This window comes from Pelobates fuscus, chromosome 8, assembly GCF_036172605.1.
Source record: "Pelobates fuscus isolate aPelFus1 chromosome 8, aPelFus1.pri, whole genome shotgun sequence".
In the NCBI taxonomy this organism is placed as follows: domain Eukaryota; kingdom Metazoa; phylum Chordata; class Amphibia; order Anura; family Pelobatidae; genus Pelobates; species Pelobates fuscus.
In genome coordinates, this window is record NC_086324.1 from 56,536,366 (window position 1) to 56,557,692 (window position 21,327).

The following is a 21,327-nucleotide window of genomic DNA, read 5'->3' on the forward strand; positions in this document are numbered from 1 at the left end:
AGGTGTGCCTTTAAAGGTAGCACTTCACCTTTCTTCGACCAGGGTATATTTATTTGCTGCACTGGAGTAAGTGCCTGAGAAGTCACTGAGTCACCAAATGTCGGATTGTTCAGGAAGCAAACCCTTCACACTTTGTGCCAGTCTAGTCAATTGAGGTTGCAGAAAACCAATTACTGCAAGCTACTGGAGGAGCTCGCAAAAATGTGAATCTCTTCAATTTTATTCAATATCCAGTACTGTAATATCCATTATAAGGTGACTACATTAAGGTAGACCTTTAGTAATGTGTGTGGAACTGCACTCACTCCCATAAATCTGAGCCAGGGTGCTTGCTGAACTGGAATAAAACACCAGATTTCCAAAAATTAATAAAGTAGTAGAGGTCTAGGCACTCCTTGGTTCAAGACAGGTACTTTATTAGGAACCACAACAGCAACATTTCGACCCCAAAAATACCTTTTGGGGTCAAAATGTTGCTGTTGTGGTTCCTAATAAAGTACCTGGACCTCTACTACTTTGCATTAAGGTAGAGTCCTACCTGAATTACTTTTGTGTTCAAACCTTGACCCAGTTCGACTCCACCATGACTGATCAGAACATTTCCATCCTGGTAAATATGAACCAAAGAAGCAGCCTGGAGGAAAAAAGAATGAAAGAAAAGCAATTAAAAAAACAAAAACAAAACCAAAAATACACCACACTTTTCAGAGGTATGTGCCAATAAAATGCAATTATTTACTACAGTTTCTTTACCAAGATGTTGAAATGTGGTGAGTGGATACTTTAAAATTTAGATAAATAGTGAGTAAACGTCTTAACTAACTACATCTTAACTTTATACCCTGGCTAGAAATGAAGGGAGAACATTAGGTTAATGAGTGGGTACCAACCCATGAATACCAACCTGATGAAATGCTTTCTCAACAAAGCCCACAGTAAATTTGAGAGGTATAATGGCAATGCCCTTCTTCCAATAATTTATTTTGTTAAATTTCTGGATTTCTGATCTTCTAGCATGATATGACGACTTCTTCATGCACTCCTCCCAACATCGCATCAGGTTGCTGGAATCAAACTCTTGATTGTAATGGGTGGTGCTCATACCTCTGTACATGTTCTGCTCCCTAACCTGAAAAAAAGGAGTCAAGAACCTAGAACCTGATAAAAAAATTACCTGTAGAACGTAATTAAATTCTGTTTGTGACTTGTAATTTTATCTGGATCACATTCACACGCTAAGGTTTAACTAATGCACAATAGACAGATCACTATAAATGTCCTGTTACAAGCAAGCAGGCTGCAAGGTTTATTAACAAAACTAAATTCCGTTTGATGATCTAAGCTTAAATAACCTAGGGCGTTTCTATGAAGATACAGAAATTAGTCAACGTTACGGTGCGTAAACCCAGGAAACTAACCTTGAACTACTTAATAGATTGCATATTTAATCTGTGGAACAGACTGCAGCCAACTGCTTGGAAAAGGTATTCTAGATGAGCAAACAAGTGGTGCCCAAAAGGTAGATCACCAGATTTTTTTTAAAAAAAAAATACAGCTATGATGATACTTTGTCATTCTAAAGGTGTGCAAGGCATCATAGAAGTTGTAGTTCTACAACATATGGGGATCTACCTTTTTGGACACTCCTGCAGTAAACCCTGCAGAGCTGCTAACAGAGTTTTGATCATGATTAAGCCACCAGACCAAAGCAGATATCTAGCAGTCTATAACTAGATGTCTCAGGTGAATATTTGTGCAGTTAACTTTGTTGAAGAGGAGGAAAACCCACTAAAATAAAAAATCCCAAACGCAAAATTTAAGACAAAACCAATGGTAAATAAATTAAATAAGTTGCATATGATCAACTCAGGTTCTCACTTTATGACAAGGTAGACCACACTTTGCCGCTACAGCATCTATTATGGTTTCTGTCACCAGACCGGTCTGTGGAAAGCCAAAGCCTCGGAAAGCGGTGTTCGATGGCAGATTTGTCTTGCAGGCCACCGCACGGCAATTAAGGTTGGGAAAACTGTAACCATTATCCAGCTTTACTAAAGCTACCACCAATACCTTAAATTCAGACATGGAATAAAAACAGTGAATGTAAGTCGTTGTAATGGAGTGTTTGGAGATAAAACTTGTATAAAGTACAGTTTATTATCCACAATAACCTAGGGTCAGGCTGATGGTAAACACAGGAAAGAAAAAAATAAAAGAAAAAATGTATTAAGGAGGAAAAGTGACAGGAAAGAAAGAAAAACACATGTAGTTCTAGGCATATAATATTTGATACCAGTATAGATTCATCGGGTGTGCAGCCTGCATTGGTATAGTAGGAGATGTCGGCAGCAACAATTTTGCCATCATCCATACAGCCCACCTGAAAACAAAGATGGACAGTCGTTTTGACAACATAGTCAAAATTAAATTAGCTTTTCATTAGTCCAAAACAATGGCGACACATCTGTAAATGATTATTTTACCTTGTACTTTCCAACTAATGGGTGACGACCTGCCGTGATCAGCATGTCTTCTCCTCGCGTCAGAACACATCGAATAGGTCTTTTTGTCCTGTTCGGATTGTTAAAATAAAGCCATTAAAAAAATAATATAAAAAAAAAGCCACCCATATAAAAATACCAAAAGATTTTAAATAAAGCCATTCTAAAGCTTGTCATCAACCCAATCTCACAAAATATAGGACCATCTCAGTTGATTTAAACCTGCAGGCACTGTGGATGTAGAGGGGGTGTAGAAGGTAGCCAACCTTTAAAGTGACAAATAAAATATGGGTGCTGCATTTTTCACCATACCTGGCTAAATGGATGCCTGCTAATACTCACTTTTGAGCTGCCACCGCTGAGGCTGAAGCAAATATCCCTGGCTTTGTAATTTTACCTCCAAAAGCTCCTCCAACTCGTTTCACTTTACTCATGATCCTATTAGACGGAACACCAAGACTGGAAGCCACATTAAACTGGGAGAGGAAGAAAGAAAAAATCCTTTCAAATTTGCTACAGAGAAATACTAGTACCAATACCAAATCGTATGTATTCTCAAACAGGCCACTAAATGTACCATTTAGTACACATTTTAAATCCTACATTCCTCTGTGTTTTATCAACTTTCAGAAAGTATACTACCTTAATGTGCCGTCCACTTTATCCATGCACTAAAAAGCACAATAGTACGATTTGATATTCATGAAAGAAACGTATTGGGAGTTTCAAAATAGTCATGGTTCCATCATTCTGGGCACCAGCAAGACACATTAACATAGGGGAAAATGTTTAAAGGCTAAAAATGGAAACCAATAGAATGCCTAACAATTTAGAACATTACACTCAAAATAACATAGGTCTCCTTAATAAATGTCCTTTATAGTTCCAAATGAACTTTGCCAGCTTGTGTTACACATTACATGTTTAATGGTTAAAGTCAGCAGAAAAATAATGACTTTTGAAGAGTTAAAGTAATGTTCTAGACTAGTTACACAGTGAAAGACCTCCATAAAAAAAAAAAAAAAGACTGAATTTTGCTCTATGTAGAGATTAAATTTACCGAGGCTTTGCGTGATTAAAGGCACTATATAAAGACACTATAGTCACCAGAACAACTGCAGCTTAATATATAGTGGTTCTGGTGAGTATAATCATTCCCTTTATGCTTTTTGCAGTAAACACTATCTTTTCAGATAAAAGGCAGTATTTACATTACAGCATAGCGATACCTCCACTGGCCACTCAGATGGCTACTAGAGGTGCTTCCTGGAGCAGTGCTGAACACTGTACTCTGCATGGAGACACTGAGCTTTCCTCAGAGATGCATTGATTTAATGCATCTCTACAGGGCCAGTGCAAGGATTTTTGCATTCACAGGCCACCATCTCTCCCCTCACCCCCAAAATTATAAATACAAAAATGAGTAACTTCACCCATGTCTTGTAACCAGAGACACAGAGAGACAGACACATGTAAATGATGGGGAAGGAAGAACAGGGGTTGTGGTGAGCGAAAGGGGCGGTTTAAAAATAAATAAAAATTAACCAAGGTATTTCCCCCTCCCTGATGATTACCTTTGGCCAGGGAGAGATGAAAACTTAGCTCTGGTGGTACGGTGGAAGAGGACCCTGGAGATAGAATCAGGTCTGCTGGGGAGTCTGGGAGCAGTGGAAGTCATGCCCATCTGACATCAGAGGAGGCCGGCTGACTTCAATACCAAGCTTCTGTGTGCTGGCTACAGGGAGAGGGGTAGTGGGAGTGATTGGAAAAATATGTCCCCAGCCAGAGGTAGGGGATTCAGATTTTTGCATCCCTCTGCTCTGGTGCTCTAAGGCGGTCACTTGTGCCACATTATGGCCGCACCAGCCCTGCATCTCTATGAGGAGATGCCAATTAGCCAGGGTGGCATTTGGCTCCACCTCCACCCCAGGCCCACTTCCTTGGCTGAGATAATCAGAATAAACAATCTCAGCTAATCAAATTCTTTCCTATGTCAAAGCAATATGACTGGCTGAGATCACCACTTCTGATGTCAGCCAAGGAGGCAGAAGCAGCAGACTGGAGGTAAGGCGGGCAGAGAGGGATAGATAGTGTTTTTTGACACTATAGGTCAGGAAAACAGGTCTGTTTTCCTGATCCTATATAGTTGTGTAAATAACAACCATCAAGTATTGTTGAAGACTACCTTCAAACACAAGTACCTAAAAGATTCTATTTTTGTAGAAGTACTGACCTGTGCAGTGGCGACAGCCTGTGTGGATACATAGACATCAAACTCGTCGTCCTCTCCCTTTGGCACAACCAGAACAGAGTTTGTCTCCATGTAGAATTGTTCCTGACCAGCAATCTGCACTTCACCTACAAATATAAGCAGAAAAGAGCTCCCTTTTAGATGGATGTGAGAATCATTGTTAAATGGTCAAGTAGATACATGCAGTTAAAAAACAAAAAACAAAGAAAAACCCCAAAAAATGAAAATAAACTGTTTAGGCAACATTTAGATAATTTATATTTTTTTGTGCTATTTTCCATAATGTACCTCCACGTCTCTCCAGTCACTTGCTTTGTCCCGCATAGTTAGAAAACCTATAGGTGCTGAAGTGTCAAGTTAGAGCCCCTAGATATACTCCAATTTAATACAACAATTCTGATCCATAGCTCAGTGTAGAATTGTGGTAGTTCCAGTCCATTCTCTGGGCTAGGGGACCGTATAGTTTGACACTTCTGTCCTCTAATCTCCATCTATCTGAATTATGAAACAATGGACTATCCTTTCAGTGCATAACAGGCAGAGGGCAAAAATGTTGCCCCCGAAATCCACATATCCCAATTCCTTACACACTAGATCTGCTTGAAGAGGCTCCACAGGATAGATTTGGATTAGTCCATTTGGAATTGAAGGGAAAATGCAGAACTTTAACCATAGGGAAGGGGGTTGGTACTGGAGATTTTGCCATGGAGAAGGGAGAGTGCACTGCTGGGGAGGAAACCTGTCATGCTAAAGGAAATTGGTGCAGAGGAGGATTTTTTTGCTTTAAGGCAGGGGCACAGAGAAGAAGGGGCTTTACTAGAAAAGTAAAAGTTACCTGCGCTCTCTCCTTAATCCCTATTTATATTTAAACAAATGGAGGTCATTTAGTTGCTCCAATGGCCATTGGAGGGAATGCCCGCCAGCAACTAAATGACCTCCATTTGTCTAAATATTCAAAGGGATTAAGGAGAGAGCGCAGGTAACTTTTCCTTTTCTTTGGTTTTTACTATAAATTGGGGCTGATGTGTACTCTAGTCCTTGCTGCTGGCCCAGTAGTGATGGGAGTGAGCGCAGGACTTCTCTTTTTGTATTAACTTTGTATCACAAAGCCTGGTTACAATGCTGCCGCCCATCCCATGCGTTCCCTATTAAGGGTTAATAAGTATATAGGGGTGTATATAAAAAATACACCTCTTTGTCTCATTAGAGATATATTTGCCAGAAGCTCAAGCAGGCTGAAGGGTCAGTGTTAGGACCCGCTTAGCGGGGTCTGCCTTGATGTTGGCAGGCGGACATTCCCTCCAATGGCCATTGGAGCAACTAAATGACCTCCATTTGTCTAAATATACATAGGGATTAAGGAGAGAGCGCAGGTAACTTTCTTTTCTTTGGTTTTTACTATATATTGGGGCTGATGTGTACTGTAACTGCCGGCCCAGTAGTGATGGGAGTGAGCGCAGGACTTCTCTTTTTGTATTTGTATTTATTAGAAAAGTGTTGGGTGCTATAATGTGTGTTATTAGGAGCTTGTCTTCACCTCCCTCTGGTATTCCCATTTACTCAAAACGGCACTAGACATCCTACCATGAACTGCCACCACTGTCCACGCAAACACGCAGATACACATTGGCAATGCAGATACACAGTAAAACTCTACAGAGAGCCACAGCAAAAAGCAACAACACTTTTTTGTTTATAAATGATCAAAAGATCTGCATTTTTAACACCAGTATTTTTGTAGGTTTATGTTCTTAATACGAGGTCTTATTGGCAAGGAATGGAGAACATTGAGTTAATTGAGCAAAGACATACTTTTTGAATGTCCCCATATCCCTCTATCCTAATGACCCTCTTTTCCAGGATCTCTATATGGTTTTTGGGTATAACAGAGCTCAACAGCAATAATACTCACGGTAATGTGACCTTCAACTACAAGAAGATTTTAGATATCAGTTTCATGTAAATTAAGAAAATATTACTTTAAAAAAAAAAATTCTCAGAAAAGTGCTACCTGAGGCTAACCCCCCTCCCCCGCACACTCCTAAAATTTAAAGTGCTCCCTTTCTCCATTTGAAATGTTGGGGGACATCCAAGGGTCAGGAAGTGGGTTTACAGAGAGGGGTGGGTCAAATCCAAGGGATTTTAAAATGTCAACCACCACTGACTGGTTCCTGGATTTTACTGTAAGTTAGCAGCTGCAATATTTGTGAATTTACTAAGCAAGAAAGCAATGCATGGTTTTACAAAACGAATATAATGGTACAGTTTACAGGTAAAGGTTAGAAAGCGGTTTCCGATTTACTAATGTTTTACTAGCCGTTGTCAGTGGTGTGATGCAAGAATAAAAGAAATGGGTTTGAGAGAAGCCATTGGGCCATTAAAGTAAGAGAGTGTGTCCATCCGTCCAAATTTTGTCCAGATGGCAATTCTCATATTTAGCAACACCAATTCCAGTCGGAATTAAGTTGGCCGTGTGGGTCTGCTGCAATTACATTTGATATCCAGATTAAATCAGTGTTTGTGAATCTTCAGAATCCTATACGTTATATAGGGTTCCAACACAAAGTATCGGATTAAATAACATGCAGAACCAAATCGATCGAGCAGAATGCACAGGGGGGATAATGAACCCTTAGGGGTTCCAAGGGATGAGTCATGTGATGCTAAATTAATTAAAATAAAAAATCCCTAGAGGGGCATACCTACTAAATGTTTATAGCAATCACTGCCCAGACACTAGTATTAGTCACTAGAAAGACTCCAACCCATGTGAAATAATCAATGGAGGAGACCTTACTATCCAAGTATTTCTTCTCTCATCAACCTCAGCCAACCAGGATGCTTTTAAGGTTACAGTAGAGTGTGGGATATTTTGTGTGGGACTGTTTTTCTAATGGGGGCATAGTTCTCCCTCCCGTTAAACATGGGATGGGGCCTTTCTTGCAACTAGGTAGCAAATGTGGACAGATCAACTATATTTTAATACTAGCAACTGTGACAACCTGGTTGTGTTTGGTCCAGCTGAACTCAGACCAGCTCAGGGCCTGAACAGCAAAATCTGCACAGGGGCTGGTTAAATAGTGTGAACAAGGTCCTGATTTATTGAATAACCCTATTAATCACAAAAAGAGGATATAGTTCTTGTATACAGGAAAGGGATAGTAATGAAAGGGATATTTAATCTTGCTTCCCAATATCAATCTTTAATACAACAACTAATTGATTACATTTAGTCTTTTTCTTACCTTCAATTATATGATCAGCAGTTTTAAATGCTTCCTCTGGATTCCCATGCTTTATTTTTCTCTCCGGTTCAAAGAAGGACTTGTTTTTAATGGCATCCTGAAAAAGAAGACAGATGCTAAAACCACAGTCATTAAGGACTGTACATGGGAATTAATGATTAAGAATGCAGAGGTCTGCTTTTGCCTGTTGCAATAGAAGCCTACCATGCTGCCATGGTAATAACTACACCAATGGCCAGATCATATTATGGACCAGTTTGCAGGGCCATGTCAGCATCTCCTATGGCACGTCAAAGTAGAAAGTAGCCAGCCTGCACTAACTTAAATGCAGCATCTTCCTCTGTCTAGGATGCAAGAGATTGGTTCAGCTAAACCAGTACACTGCCAATTTTACTGTTCTACCAAAGCACCATAAATCCCATGGCATGATAAAGACCATGAACAGGGTTGGAATGTTGCAGCACTGTGATTTTGAGCCAATACAGAGTGATGCCATTTAAATAAGGTGCATTGGACCATTCTACTTTTTGGCAGCATTTTCATTGAATTTGGGAGAAAAAAGGTTGCTGGCGAAGTCACACATAACTTTCAGGTTTATTTATGTGCAAATATCAATTAGGTCTTCTATTACGGATTATATAAACTATTTTACTTTCTATGTAGAGCACATTCTTCATGATCTGTAAATTAGACTTTGGAACATCTTCCATAATTAAAAAAGTTTTTGCAAACTGTTTAACCAGATTTAGGGTAAACCAGATCTTTACATTTGAAGCCACTGGTCAAGTCACAAAACCAACACCTGTAGCATGGAGAGGCCATTTTGTTTAGAGCCTATACCAACAAAAGGCTCTAACAAATGTGAGTTGGATGCACATCTACTTTCCATTGTATCTGTAATTTTACTTGTTGAGACGTTATATATAGTGTTATACTGTTTTTTATTATTTGTTTCTATTTTATGTAAATGAAACAAACCCTGAAACTTTGAGGGATAAGTTATTTATATAGCCTCTTTAGCGCTGCACTCACACAAAAGTTGTTTGGAGGTGGGGTATATCACCTAAACAACGAGTTTTAGCCTGGTTTTCTATTCATTTCCATGCAAAATATCAGCCATCTTTATTCAGAATACTTTCCCTGACGACAAGACAATATATAGTGTAACAGCAGTTGCATAACAGAAAGGTTTCAATGGGCGAGCTTTAAGAACTTTTTGCATGTAGAAAACAATAGCATTTCTGAACTTGAGAAATGGGATAGGATATAGTCCCCATGTCCGAATATAGAAATATCTATTTTTTTCTACAAGCTGTATTACTTTGTTTGAACGTATCCAAACAGGTTGAGTAAAGGAAATTTGCAATGCTCAACCTCTTGACAGCAAAACAGCAGTAAATGGGTGTTATTACCTCCATGGTAAAAATGGCTGGTTTTATATCTTCGTAGGCAATCTTCACTTTAGCTGCGGCACGCCTTGCATGATCGGGTGTGTCTGCCACTACTGCACAGATTATCTGACCCACGCATTCAACCTGCAGCCACAGGAAAAATACATCAATACAGCACAGAAAAAAAAAAAAGTAAAAAAAATTACAGATTTACACAAGCCGATTGATTGTAGCCACAAATTAAGAGCTTAAATAGATTCTCAGGTAAGACATTACTGAACACTGAAATCCTGATGTAGTGCACATGGAACTTAGTCACATCCTTTATGGTTTCATATGGCAACTCCATGGCTAGCCATTAAAAGGATGATTCAAGTAAAAAAAAGGTAAAATAAATAAAACATTTACAAGCAAATATATATATGTATGCATGACATAACCATCTAAAGTCATATATACTTTACTATCTCCCAGGGATCTTCACATGTGTTTACTACTGGTGCTTTATTTACTTTGAATCAAAGACAACACATTTAAAAGCCACTATTTTCCTAAACCCAACATTCCACCATTCACCAACACATGGACAAATTTAATGTTAAGCATGTGGTGATAAAGCATTAACTATTCATTCCAGTGAGAGCAGCAATCTAGTCACAGGACATGCACTGGTGGAAATATTTTGCTTCTGGTAACCCTAGAAAATCAAGACAAGGACAAATGTAGCCATGGAGGTTTTGCTTAATATATCACTGCACTTCAAAATCCCAATGCAAAAGAAAAATCTAAAGATATTCCATTAACTAAAACAAAATCACAGGCCTACAGCACTATTACAGGTTCTGTGAATGGGACACAGCAGTTAGGAGCATACAAAATGAAACTGTACCTTGTCTTCAGCGAACAAGCTACCTTGTCCATCTACCTCATTCTTCCCAGGAACATCTTTTGCTCTAACCATGTCCACAACTCCTGGGACCTTAAGGGCCTCTGAATCATCGATGGACCTAGAGATGCAAAGGGGAGGATTATACATAAATTACTTTTAAAGTAAATGGTCTGTTTAAAACCGGTCAAAATGCTTAGTGACTAGTTAATACACAGAAATTTAGTAACATTATGAACTTTAGAAGGGTGGGTGAAGCTCATGCGATTTTTTTTTGCTTTGTTTTTACATCAAGTGGCAGCTCCCGACAATAGGGTTCCCAGATTTCAAGCCCTGCATGATAGAATGTAGCAATAGTACATGTAAGTAGAATTCGTAAAGAAAGTTGGTAAGATGTAGGCATGTGCATGGGGAAAATATTCGTCTCGGTTCGGCATTCCGAAATTCGGGACTTAATCATGTCGGGACTTCGGCACTTGAACACTTCGGAACTTCGCCACTTCGGTATTTCGGGACTTTTGTTGCAGCCGCTTGATAGACAACTCCCCAATTCCCACGGTATTAGGGAGTTATCTACCAAATGGCTGAAAGACCCAAATTGGTCTTTCAGCCAAATTTACTAATACCAAGTAAAAATTACTTAGTATTAGTAAAATGTGCCCCTACTCGCTATACCCCCCCTTATTCGTGTTTAGCCCCCCCAATTTTTTTTAGGGTCCCCACCCACCGATCAGGGGTGGGGGGGACAATAGGTCCTCCCCCCCTTTTTTTACTTTAGGGCCCCCACCCGCCGCCACAGGCTGCTCACTGTTTAATAGACATGCCCCTACTCGCTGTATAGCGAGTAGGGGCATAATTTACTAATACTAAGTAATCTTTAGTTAGTATTAGTAAATTTGGCTTAAAGACCAATTTAGGTCTTTCAGCCTTTTAGTAGATAGCTCCATAATACCGTGGGAATTAGGGAGTTATCTACTTATTCATTCCTGTCATTACACTGACTGGCTAAGTAACTTACATTTTAAATGAATGTATGTTACTTGATTGTTGTAAGTGTTGCAAATGCTTACAGCTGAATCTTGTCTATGTTTGTATACTTTTTATTTGAAATTGTATACAGTGTAACATTCTTCTTCTTTCACTGGGTAAGTATATTAGTACTTAGGCAATACTGTGCTTCGGAACTTCGGCACTTCAGCAATTCGGCACTTTGGCCCTACTACACTTCGGAAATTCGTTAATTTCGGCACTTCGGGACTTAGACAATTCAGCACTTCAACTATTCGGACATTCTGAAGCACCCGAATGTCCGAATTAACCGCAATTCGGCCAGAAACGAATTGCACATGTCTAGTAAGATGCAAAGATATCTAGATCTGAAAAGAACACATGACTAATGAAATATGCCAGTCTGATTAGTTAACCAGTTTCACGTGAGGAGCAAATACGATTTTATAATCTGGTGATCTAGAAATTTGTTATTTTCCCACGTTGTTGACCACAAAGCAAGTCATTCTTGAAAAAATTTTTTTTACATTTTTGCTGTAATTTGTATTAAATAGTTAAACATGTTTTCATTACTTAGTGCTAGTTGGTAGGTTTTGTAAAAAAAAAATTAACTTTGCCAGTTGAATGCGGTATAGACCTAACCAGCTGTAAGCACCATAACTATTTCATCTCGTAGAATTGGTTATAGTGCCTTGAGTTGCCTGGAACACAGTTCCTCTGATCAGTGTTTAACAATTTTTGAGCAGTTTAAAAATGAATTGGGACACTTGAACACTCGCAACCCAGCTACTACAGAAGGTATGGCAAAGGTCAGATGACACACTTCCTTCTAGATATATTAATTTTATGCCAACAATGGGCACTGGCTCTCAGCCAATCACAATTGCTCATTGCTTCTCTGGCAAATGCTCTCATTTGTCAAAGTATCACAGAGCCATCTAAAGAAGAAAAAAATATATATATAGGAATCTGGATAAAAACAAAAATGCAGACATTACAATCCTACACCAGCTAGGTCTAATAAGCCACAGATGGCCCTGCTGCTTGCACTTGTTTCAGTCGATCTATAGGGGTAAGAAGTGTGATTAAGTCCATCTTATGTCCTGTTCAACTGGGTAAGTGTATATATAGCACATATATGGCACGTACAAGATCTTGGCATGAGCTCTTGTACTGGTGATAAATGCAATGAACAGCTCGCGATCCATCATCGGAATATCATCCACATATACGGCTTCTCCTGTGGCTTGCTTAATTCCAGACAGATGTACTATAGGACGTCCAATGGGATCATTGGCAGGCTGCTGGGCACTGACTTCCTGCAGGGGGCAAATTAAGACCGTATGTCTAAAATTAAGTTAGAATACAAACACATCTACACACACTTCTGTGGATTTTGCTTCTGTACCTGAAAGATTTGCATTGTCTTGGGTGCTTCATCCTCAAAGTCTCTGAGAATTCCAAGATATTCTGTGGCATTTGCTGAGAAAGTAACCTAGCAAGATTATAAAATAACACACACAAATCAATTGTTTGAGAACAGAGTACTTGGCTAATATTTTAATCTCCCTCCCGGCTTCTGTATACTCCCTGCATAGCGCTCATAGACCACTCTGTCCCGTGTAACCAAGGGAAATCCCTTTGCTGATAGTGATGCCAACCTAGAGAATCAGTTTGCTTATAGAAAGTTGGAGGTGGGGCCTTCACAATTCTATAGGGTTAGGGCATATTCCCGAACCCCAATATGCAATGGATGGTAATTCCCAATGTTACTCAGCAATGCTTGTTAGATTCCCTGTAGCCACAATTTAAGACTGCTCATTTTAAAGGATATGTGTACCATATATACCAGGAATAGGCAACCTTCATCACTACAAATGTTGTGGACTACATCCCCTATAATGCTCTTACACCCTTAACGCTGGCAAAGCAACAAGGGAGATGTAGTCCAAAACATCTGGAGTGCCAAAGGTTGCGTATGCCTGGTATATACCATCACTAGGACAAGTTTTGCCTGGCTGAGAGTTGTGGGAGTTACAGTTCCAAGCATACTGAATACAAATATTACTAATGGTCGTCCGCTTTTTGGTAGGCCTTTAGGGGTTCTTAAAGGCCCACTAAGTTTAAACCCAATACCCAAAATGTTAATTTGGTACCATATACCAATAATGACCCCAAAATACAAAACGTGAGATACTCCGGGAGATCTATAAATGCAAATGGCATGCAACATGGAGTAGATTTGTTTTTTTTTTTTTTAACAGGTAACATGCCTTAAAAAGGTTTATAGATCCAGCATCAATATTCTAAACTTAGAGTGAGCTTGACAGGTTTATAATTCAAAACTCCAACTTAAATATGTGGCAGAGGTATATAAAGCGGGGAGGGGGGTTTACTCAGACAAAGCCAAGCAGTTCAGATTTTTTTTTCTTATGAAAAGTAGTGCACACATCAGATTTAAAATCTGAACGAAAAAGATTTAACATCTGAAAATGCCTGCAAACCTCTTTCTGTGAATCATCTGCCACCTAGTGTCTGCTTTGACTTTAGGAACAGGATTTTGTCAGATAATAGAACCAAGGATGCTCACAGGTTTCTGAAGACTCTGTAGGACTTGCAAGTAGAATTTAAAGAGAAAGCTGATTGTCAATGTCCGCCTATATTCCACCTTTCCTCCTGAAGCAGAGGGAGCGAGAGAAATCTCATCCAAGACAAGTTTGCAGGCTTCTTTTAGCATCGCCTCATCCCAATGCCTACCAGATAAAGAGGTTTTAATTAGTGTGGATAAGCTTAAAAGAAAATGAAGTTATAAAACTACAGTAAACTTTTGTCAAATGTTGAAGCAATTACAAAGGACAATGGTATGTGTCTGCTTAGAAAGTAGTATTATTAAAAGAACACTCCAGGCATTATAACTTAATCCCTGGCTCACCCTTAGGGGACCCCAAACACTGTGCTACAGATCACTCTGCTGCCCCCCCCCCCCCCTTCCCAACTTTCCGCTTCATGAAATTCTAGATAACGGAAAGTTAAAACAGCATCAGTCAAAAACCTGTCTGATTGGCCAGCTGTGTTCTTGCCTGAGCCTTTCCTTATCTTGTATTTCAGAAATTGTCTAAATAGTAGACAACTGCTAATCAATCATCTGTTAACATTTATTATAAATTTTTCAGCAATTTGAAGTCCTTTGCCTGGAGGCTTCGGTCTGGTAAACTTGGGTTTATACACGGTCAGTGGTTTTAATGTTGTGACTGAAGTGAATAACATGGACTATATCATTACAGTGGCACCTGTCAATGAGTAGGATATATTGGGCAGCAATCGAACAGTCAGTTCTTGAATGTTATGTGTTGGAATAACAAAAGTGAGCAAGCGAAACATTCTGAGTTACTTTGACAAAGGCTAAATAGTGATGGATGGACGACTATTTAGCCTTTGTCAAAGCTTCTCAAAAACAGCAAGTCATGTGAGGTGTTTCCAGTATGCAGTGATTACCAGCATCAGGGTCATGTGTGCCCAAAGCTCAATGATGCACGAGGGGAGCTAAGGGTAGCCTGTCTGGTTCGGTCACACAGAAGATGTAACTAACTCTACCTTTACTGTTCCATACTGTACCTTTACTACTGGTTTTAAAACGTAATGCTGGCCATGATAGAAAGGGGTCAAAACACAGTGCACCACATTTTGATTGGTCTGTGGCTACGCAGCTTCATATGCAGCCAATTGCCCATGATGACCCCTGTTTACAGCCAAAAGTGCCTTCAACGGGGATGTGATCATCAGAAGTCGACTTTTAAGTAATGGAAGACAGTTGCCTGATCTAATGAATCATTTTCTTATGTGGATGGCAGGGTGTGTAGTTTACCTGGGAAAGAGATGACAGCAGGATGCAATAAGGGGAGGAAGCTGGCAGAGACCGTATTATTCTCTGGGAAGTGTTCTGGGAAACCTTAGGTCCTGGCATTCATTGCTTTGCAACAGTCTCTGGGTAGGTGGTATTGGAAATTGTGTTCCTTGATGGCAGTGGCCTTATTCAGCAGGATAATGCACCGTGCCTCACTGCAAACATTGTTCAGGAATGGTTTGAGGAACCTGAGAGAGTTCAAGGTTTTTCTTCTGGCATTCAAATTCCCCAGATCTCAATCTGACTGAACATCTGTGTTATGTGCTGGAACAGCAAATCTGATCCATGGAGACCCAAACTTGCAAGACTTAATGGATCTGCTGCTGGTGCCTTGATGCCAGTTACCATAGGGCATGTTCAGAGATCTTGTGGAGTCGATACCTCGATGCATCAGAGCAGTTTTGGTAGCACGAAGTAAGCCTACATGATATTAGGCAGGTGGTTTTTAATGTTGTGGCCGATCAGTGTAGATCTTTCTTTTTTTAAGTTTTGCTATCCTATATTTTTAGTGTTTTATGCTGAAATGTAGGTTATATAGTTTCTCACTGAATTATTAGACATCAAATTGGATAAAAAAAAAAAAATCACAACACTTACTCATTTATGTAGTGTGTATATAAAATGTGTGAATTTTATAAATATACATGACTGGGCAGGAAATGGTTGATAATTACTTGATTGTTTCTCTTACCTGCTTATGAGAGCCTTTGTTGCCTTGTTTGCAGAGAGGGTAGTGGAACCGATACAGCCATAGTAAATGTCCATTTCCTGGATGACATCTGTGCCTTCATTAAAACGTACTCTCATTCCAGCATTTACTGTAGCATATGCATTTCTCTCTCTTGGTGCCTGTCTGAAAGCAGACACAAACTCATCCTGGGGAAAATAAAAATACAAAAAAGTATAAAGATCATTTAAAAAGCAATGGTCATGCAAGAAGAGGATGGTTGTACTATAGAGCCCAACATTTAATCTATAATCTGTGCTAGGATAACTATAGACACATTTGTTATGATACATGTCCACACCACTGACGTAGTATGACAACTGCAATGTGCATCAGTGATCTACCTCAATACCATGGTCAGGCTGAGAGGATCATCAGCAAGTTGCAATTAAACAAGCTACCAGAAGGTCCAGCGGGAAATGTTGAAAGGTGCATTAATGGACCTTTGAATTAGGGTAGTTCCTTCACTTCTGATTTCTCCCCTTATAAAAGGTAAACCTGGCCACTCTGACCAAGGGTAACACCACAAAAAAACCAAAGAATCGAGTATGTAAATAAATTGGTTAAACTCAATGTCAGGGACCAAGCCAGGTTTAGTACACTGGAGACAGGACAACCAGTGGTCAAGAATAAAGGCTCAAGCCTGTATCAGTTTTGTATCACTGGCACATCTGCAACGCGTCAGTCTGGATGCAGATTTAGTTTAGGTCTAAATGACAGATTTCAACCTAGTACACTAGGTCTAAGCAAATGTGACCATGATTTCAGAATTGATGTGGCTGCATCAATTATGGAGAAAGGACCCCGGGACTGTGACTGAATTTGAGATGTATCAAAAAAAGGTGATTTTCCCAACAGTCATGCAATCAATCCCAATATTCCTGCTGACTGGCTTTAGGTATTCTTAGAATACATTCTGTATTTCACAGAAACGGAGTTCTAGTGTGCTCATGCAGTCTATGCATGTTCGAGTAGGAGGATTAGTTCTTCTTTAACAGGAAACCAGTGATTTTCTACAAACCTTATGAGTATAAGGGATAAACACAGAGAGCAAGACCTCTTCTGATCTTATTGCTGATGCATCACCGTTGAAAAATGATTTGTTCAGCAGGAGCTGGCGGTCACCACCTATAAACAGATATGGAAAAACAAACATCACAATATAAACCAGCTTTGATAGATCCATGAAATTGGATTTCCCCACATTATATAAGAGGGGAGAAAGATTGAGGGATTGAAAAATGTCAGAATTGCATAAATTATTGAATCTTGTGAAATAAGTGAAAATGCAATGTAAAAAAAGCCCAAGTATATGAGTTTCTCATTCTTGAGTTTGCAGTATATTTTACCAGTAACAGACTAGTGATTAATTATTTTACTTATACGTAGAGCAACTGAGCTAGGATGGAGACTGGGCATATTTTTGCAGTACTAAAGTAATATGAAGGCACCAACACCAGGACATTTCCAACACACACACACACACACACATTAACACATTTACAATTTCACCAGAATATTTACCGAACACACACACACACACACACACACACACACACACACACACACACACACACACACACTCTCTCTCTCGTGCAACAGGTTTACATGTCGTCATTAAAAGGTGATTGATGGGAAAAGTGTAGAAAGATTACTGAAACCAGGTGTTCAGAATGGTCCAGCTTCTGAAAGAAACAAAAGGGTATTTGTTAAAAGGATTAATTGTTTTGGGTGTTTTTTTTCCCCAAACTTTTTAGATCACTTTGAATTCCAAACACCCAAACCTTGGGAAAATGTTCCAAGCTAATTATTGATGGAGTTCTTCTATTTTGGCGTAAAAGCTGAAAATAAAATTTAACAACTCCCACTTTATATTTGAATACACTATCAAGGTTAATATTTATGTGATGGTTACCTTTGGAAGCAATGTTCAGTTTGGCACCAGCTGCAGCAAGTACAGGATTCAGATCGCTAATTGGAAGTTTGCTGATGATATGTCCTCCTATAGACTGAAAGGGACAATTCCATTAATTCTTTTGGACCTAGGTTGTGTTTTACTTTCTTACTACTCTGGAATCCAAGTTTCATAAACAGATATGCTCAGATGGTTTACATTGTCCAGTAACCTTTTACAAAAAGGACCTTCAAATGTATCAGCTCATGTGCCATATTCATCAATATCCAACATTAAACCGACATTACCGAAAAAGTCACCTCTTCTTCGGAAACCACAACTAAGCCAACACTCACCGACTAGAAAAGGTGCCCACAACAGAAGGCATGGGAAGGTTATTGGCCTACTAGAAACTATAATCTCTTCGTAATGCTCAACAAGACAAGATATGTCAACTGTAGGTCTCCCTTAGGCCCATTCTCATTTTCTCACACAGTTTGACTAACAGGGTTATCCACTAAAGTGAGACCTTAAATTAGAAATTCAATGCCCGCTACGTTTTCCGTTCACCTGTTGTCATGAGTTTGGGGTGAATGGGCTCGGTATGCAGAGATTTTATATGGACATCACAGAATTAAAGGTTTTATTTTGAAAACAAATAAATATAATGCAAAAGTCCCAATGCAAGTATAAACGGTAAACAAAGCCATTCCTTTGCAAGAAATAAAGTATTTTATCAGAGTTTCAGCACTTGGCAAATGTGACACTCGAGGTGTCTTTGCACGGCACTCAAGGCTGCTAGAGTCAAACAGGCTCTGGCCTATCAGGAGTCCCAGTGAAACTTCAGATATCTGCTAGCACGAAAAGGTGGTGAAGGACAATCCTCAATGTATGCATTGCAGCACGTAGAAGAAGTGACCTCAGATCAATTCCTCCCAGCACTTGTGAATGAGAATCCACACTGTAGTAGATCAGCCCTCAGCAGCTATCGCAGAAATACACAGAGCTGCAGAATAAACCTCCCCTCATACAAATAATAGCAGCCTACACAGCAACACAACACAATATCAACACCACTGACAATCCATATACATGCAGTCTCTCACATACAATACCCCAAACAGCCCCACACACACACACACACACACACACACACTACAAAACACACATTGTGATATATCCATCCCCACACACACAATTCCACAAGTAGCCCCCATACACAGCCGACATCCATAGGTACACAATACCACAAACTACTCAAGAACATATACAATATAATGGCTCATATACGCACAAATACAATGATACAAAGCAACTGCAGTATAAATAACAAGCAGAATACGGCAACATGCACACCTCAATTTAAGTGCTGCTAAAAGGTTGCCTACCATTGTTGTAGTAGAATTGCAGGGGTTAACCAAGGTTAATTCAGGCAGACAAGAGTTGATTCAGGAAATCCACAGGTTAGGGAATCAACTCGCTTCAGTCAGGATTTGGCGCTGTACTCCAGGGAAACTAAACAACTGAGCACAGACCCTAGCATGGTCTGTGCTTAAATTGGAAAAAGGAAATGGGTACCCTGCCATGAGGAGGGGTCTAAGAGCCTATAAAGGTGTAGTGCTCCTTTGGGTAACTGTCCAAACCTCCCTATGTGTGGTTGCGGGGTTCAGGGAAACTGGAGCGGGGGCTGCATGCCTTGTGCTAATGGCACGCCGCTGCGGAGTGGAGGAGACAGCCACCAACCGGGAGGCGGGTGGAGCGTGTCTCACTCCTGGAACACCGAGACACGTGGCATCCGGGGAGTGATCAGAACACTCCAAATCCTCTCTGTGTGCCGTGACACCTGTGCTGGCCTTCAATTTGAACCCTGTTAATGTTTCTCTCCTCGTTATGACAGAGCAAGCGTGTTCTATTTCTATGGCTTAAAATTAATCCATGTGAGAAACCGATTGAATGTTTTATTCCACCTGGTGGAGACATACTTACAGCCATGTTTCTGATCTGTTCTCCTGCCAGGGTGTGCAGCTGCTGGGTGAGTGCACGAAATGACTTGGTCTTGCGATTCGGTAAGTTATTGATATTTTCAGATAAGATCTCTTTAAGCTGAGCCAGTTTTACTGCAGCACCTATAGTTATTCCTAGGGGATGAAAAAATAAAAATAAAAGCCATGTTGTGTTTTTAAGCTATGCCCACAAAACATTTGTAGCAAAAATCGAGGCAGTGGGAAAGGGGTTTACTGAGCGGCAGGGCGGGGCTAATACCTACCCGAAGCCCCTGGTAACTGCTGCACAGGAAGAGGGAAGAAGGAACGAGTCTCTGCTTCCCCAACAACAAACTGCATCCATTCCCCCTTCCAGTCATAATTGAAAGAGGTGTGTATGTGTGTCTGACTGCCTCCGTGTGGCTGTTTGCCTGAGTGTGTGACTGCCTGTGTGTGTCGCTGTAGCTGTGCCTATATGTGTGTGCCTGTGCTTATATGTGTGACTATCTGCCTTTAATTGAGTGTGTGCTTATCAGCGTGCGTGAGTGTCTGTATGCCTGTAACCGGGTGTGTATGACTGTCTTCACGTAACGGAGCGTATGACTGTAAACAGGCAATTTTGTGTGTGTGTGTGGGGGGGGGGGGGGGGGGGCGGCGAAGACTTTCCCTGATTAGATAGCATAATGGAGTCATAATTTTTGTTTATATTTGGAAGGCCTAAACCACCTTTCATAGTTCTAGATCATACTTTGAATGCAACTCTGTTTCTTAAAGTTCCAGATGAATTGATTTATTATCTTTTGGAATTCAGATATTACTATTTTATGAACCGCTAATGAAATAGATCTGAAAAGAAACGCAAGTTTAGGTAGTATATATATAATATTAATTGTTTTCTATTCTGCCTATCCATAAAATGGTAAATTGTTTCCATTCAATTTATTTAACAAGGATTTATAATTACATTGTTATTTTCCTTTTTTTGAAAAGGCAAAATTTTATCCCTAGACAGTCCATTGTTTTCTCTTTCCATTGAAATTTATGATACTGGATCTTCTAAAGTAAAAAAAAAAATAAAAAAAAAAAGGCATCAGCAAACATTGATAATTTAAATTCACTTTCTCCCACTCTGAAACCTTTTATCCCTTGGCTGTCCCTAATGTTTTGAGCAAATTGTTCCAATGAGAGTACGTATAACATTGGAGCCAAAGGGCACTAGACATGTACAATTCGTTTCGTTCAGAATTTAAATTCTGTTGCTTCCGAATTGCCAAACCAAATTGCCGAAGTGCTTTGGATTTCTGAAAAGTGGCAAAACAGGAGGGGGAGGGAAAATTAAGGGAATGGTGACAGGAATCTAACCCTAACCTTACCCCTACGAGGGATAAGGGTTAGGGGATTGCCAAAGTGCCGAACCAATTATTTTGCCCATGCACATCCCTAAAGGGCATCCTTGTCTGGTACCATTATATATTTTTGAACCAAGGAGATATTTTTCCTGAGCCTAAAATACGAGCTTGCGGATCTTTATATAAAAC

The 21,327-nt window shown here is 39.8% G+C and overlaps 1 protein-coding gene across 1 annotated transcript in view; it reads right to left on the reverse strand.

Annotated features, from left to right (window-relative positions):
- The window catches only part of LOC134571537 (aldehyde oxidase 1-like), a 52,882-nt gene that overhangs the window by 4,489 nt on the left and 27,066 nt on the right, over window positions 1–21,327 (reverse strand). Inside the window, exons 11-27 of the mRNA XM_063429870.1 lie at window positions 19,794–19,945; window positions 17,829–17,922; window positions 16,935–17,041; window positions 15,878–16,062; window positions 13,873–14,035; window positions 12,691–12,777; window positions 12,432–12,601; window positions 10,278–10,395; window positions 9,410–9,532; window positions 7,998–8,094; window positions 4,735–4,859; window positions 2,844–2,977; window positions 2,484–2,571; window positions 2,294–2,380; window positions 1,879–2,070; window positions 905–1,129; window positions 539–634 (exon numbers count right to left, since the gene is read on the reverse strand). Of these exons, the coding sequence (XP_063285940.1) occupies window positions 539–634; window positions 905–1,129; window positions 1,879–2,070; window positions 2,294–2,380; window positions 2,484–2,571; window positions 2,844–2,977; window positions 4,735–4,859; window positions 7,998–8,094; window positions 9,410–9,532; window positions 10,278–10,395; window positions 12,432–12,601; window positions 12,691–12,777; window positions 13,873–14,035; window positions 15,878–16,062; window positions 16,935–17,041; window positions 17,829–17,922; window positions 19,794–19,945 (2,243 nt within the window). The remainder of the gene's footprint in view (window positions 1–538; window positions 635–904; window positions 1,130–1,878; window positions 2,071–2,293; window positions 2,381–2,483; window positions 2,572–2,843; window positions 2,978–4,734; window positions 4,860–7,997; window positions 8,095–9,409; window positions 9,533–10,277; window positions 10,396–12,431; window positions 12,602–12,690; window positions 12,778–13,872; window positions 14,036–15,877; window positions 16,063–16,934; window positions 17,042–17,828; window positions 17,923–19,793; window positions 19,946–21,327) is intronic.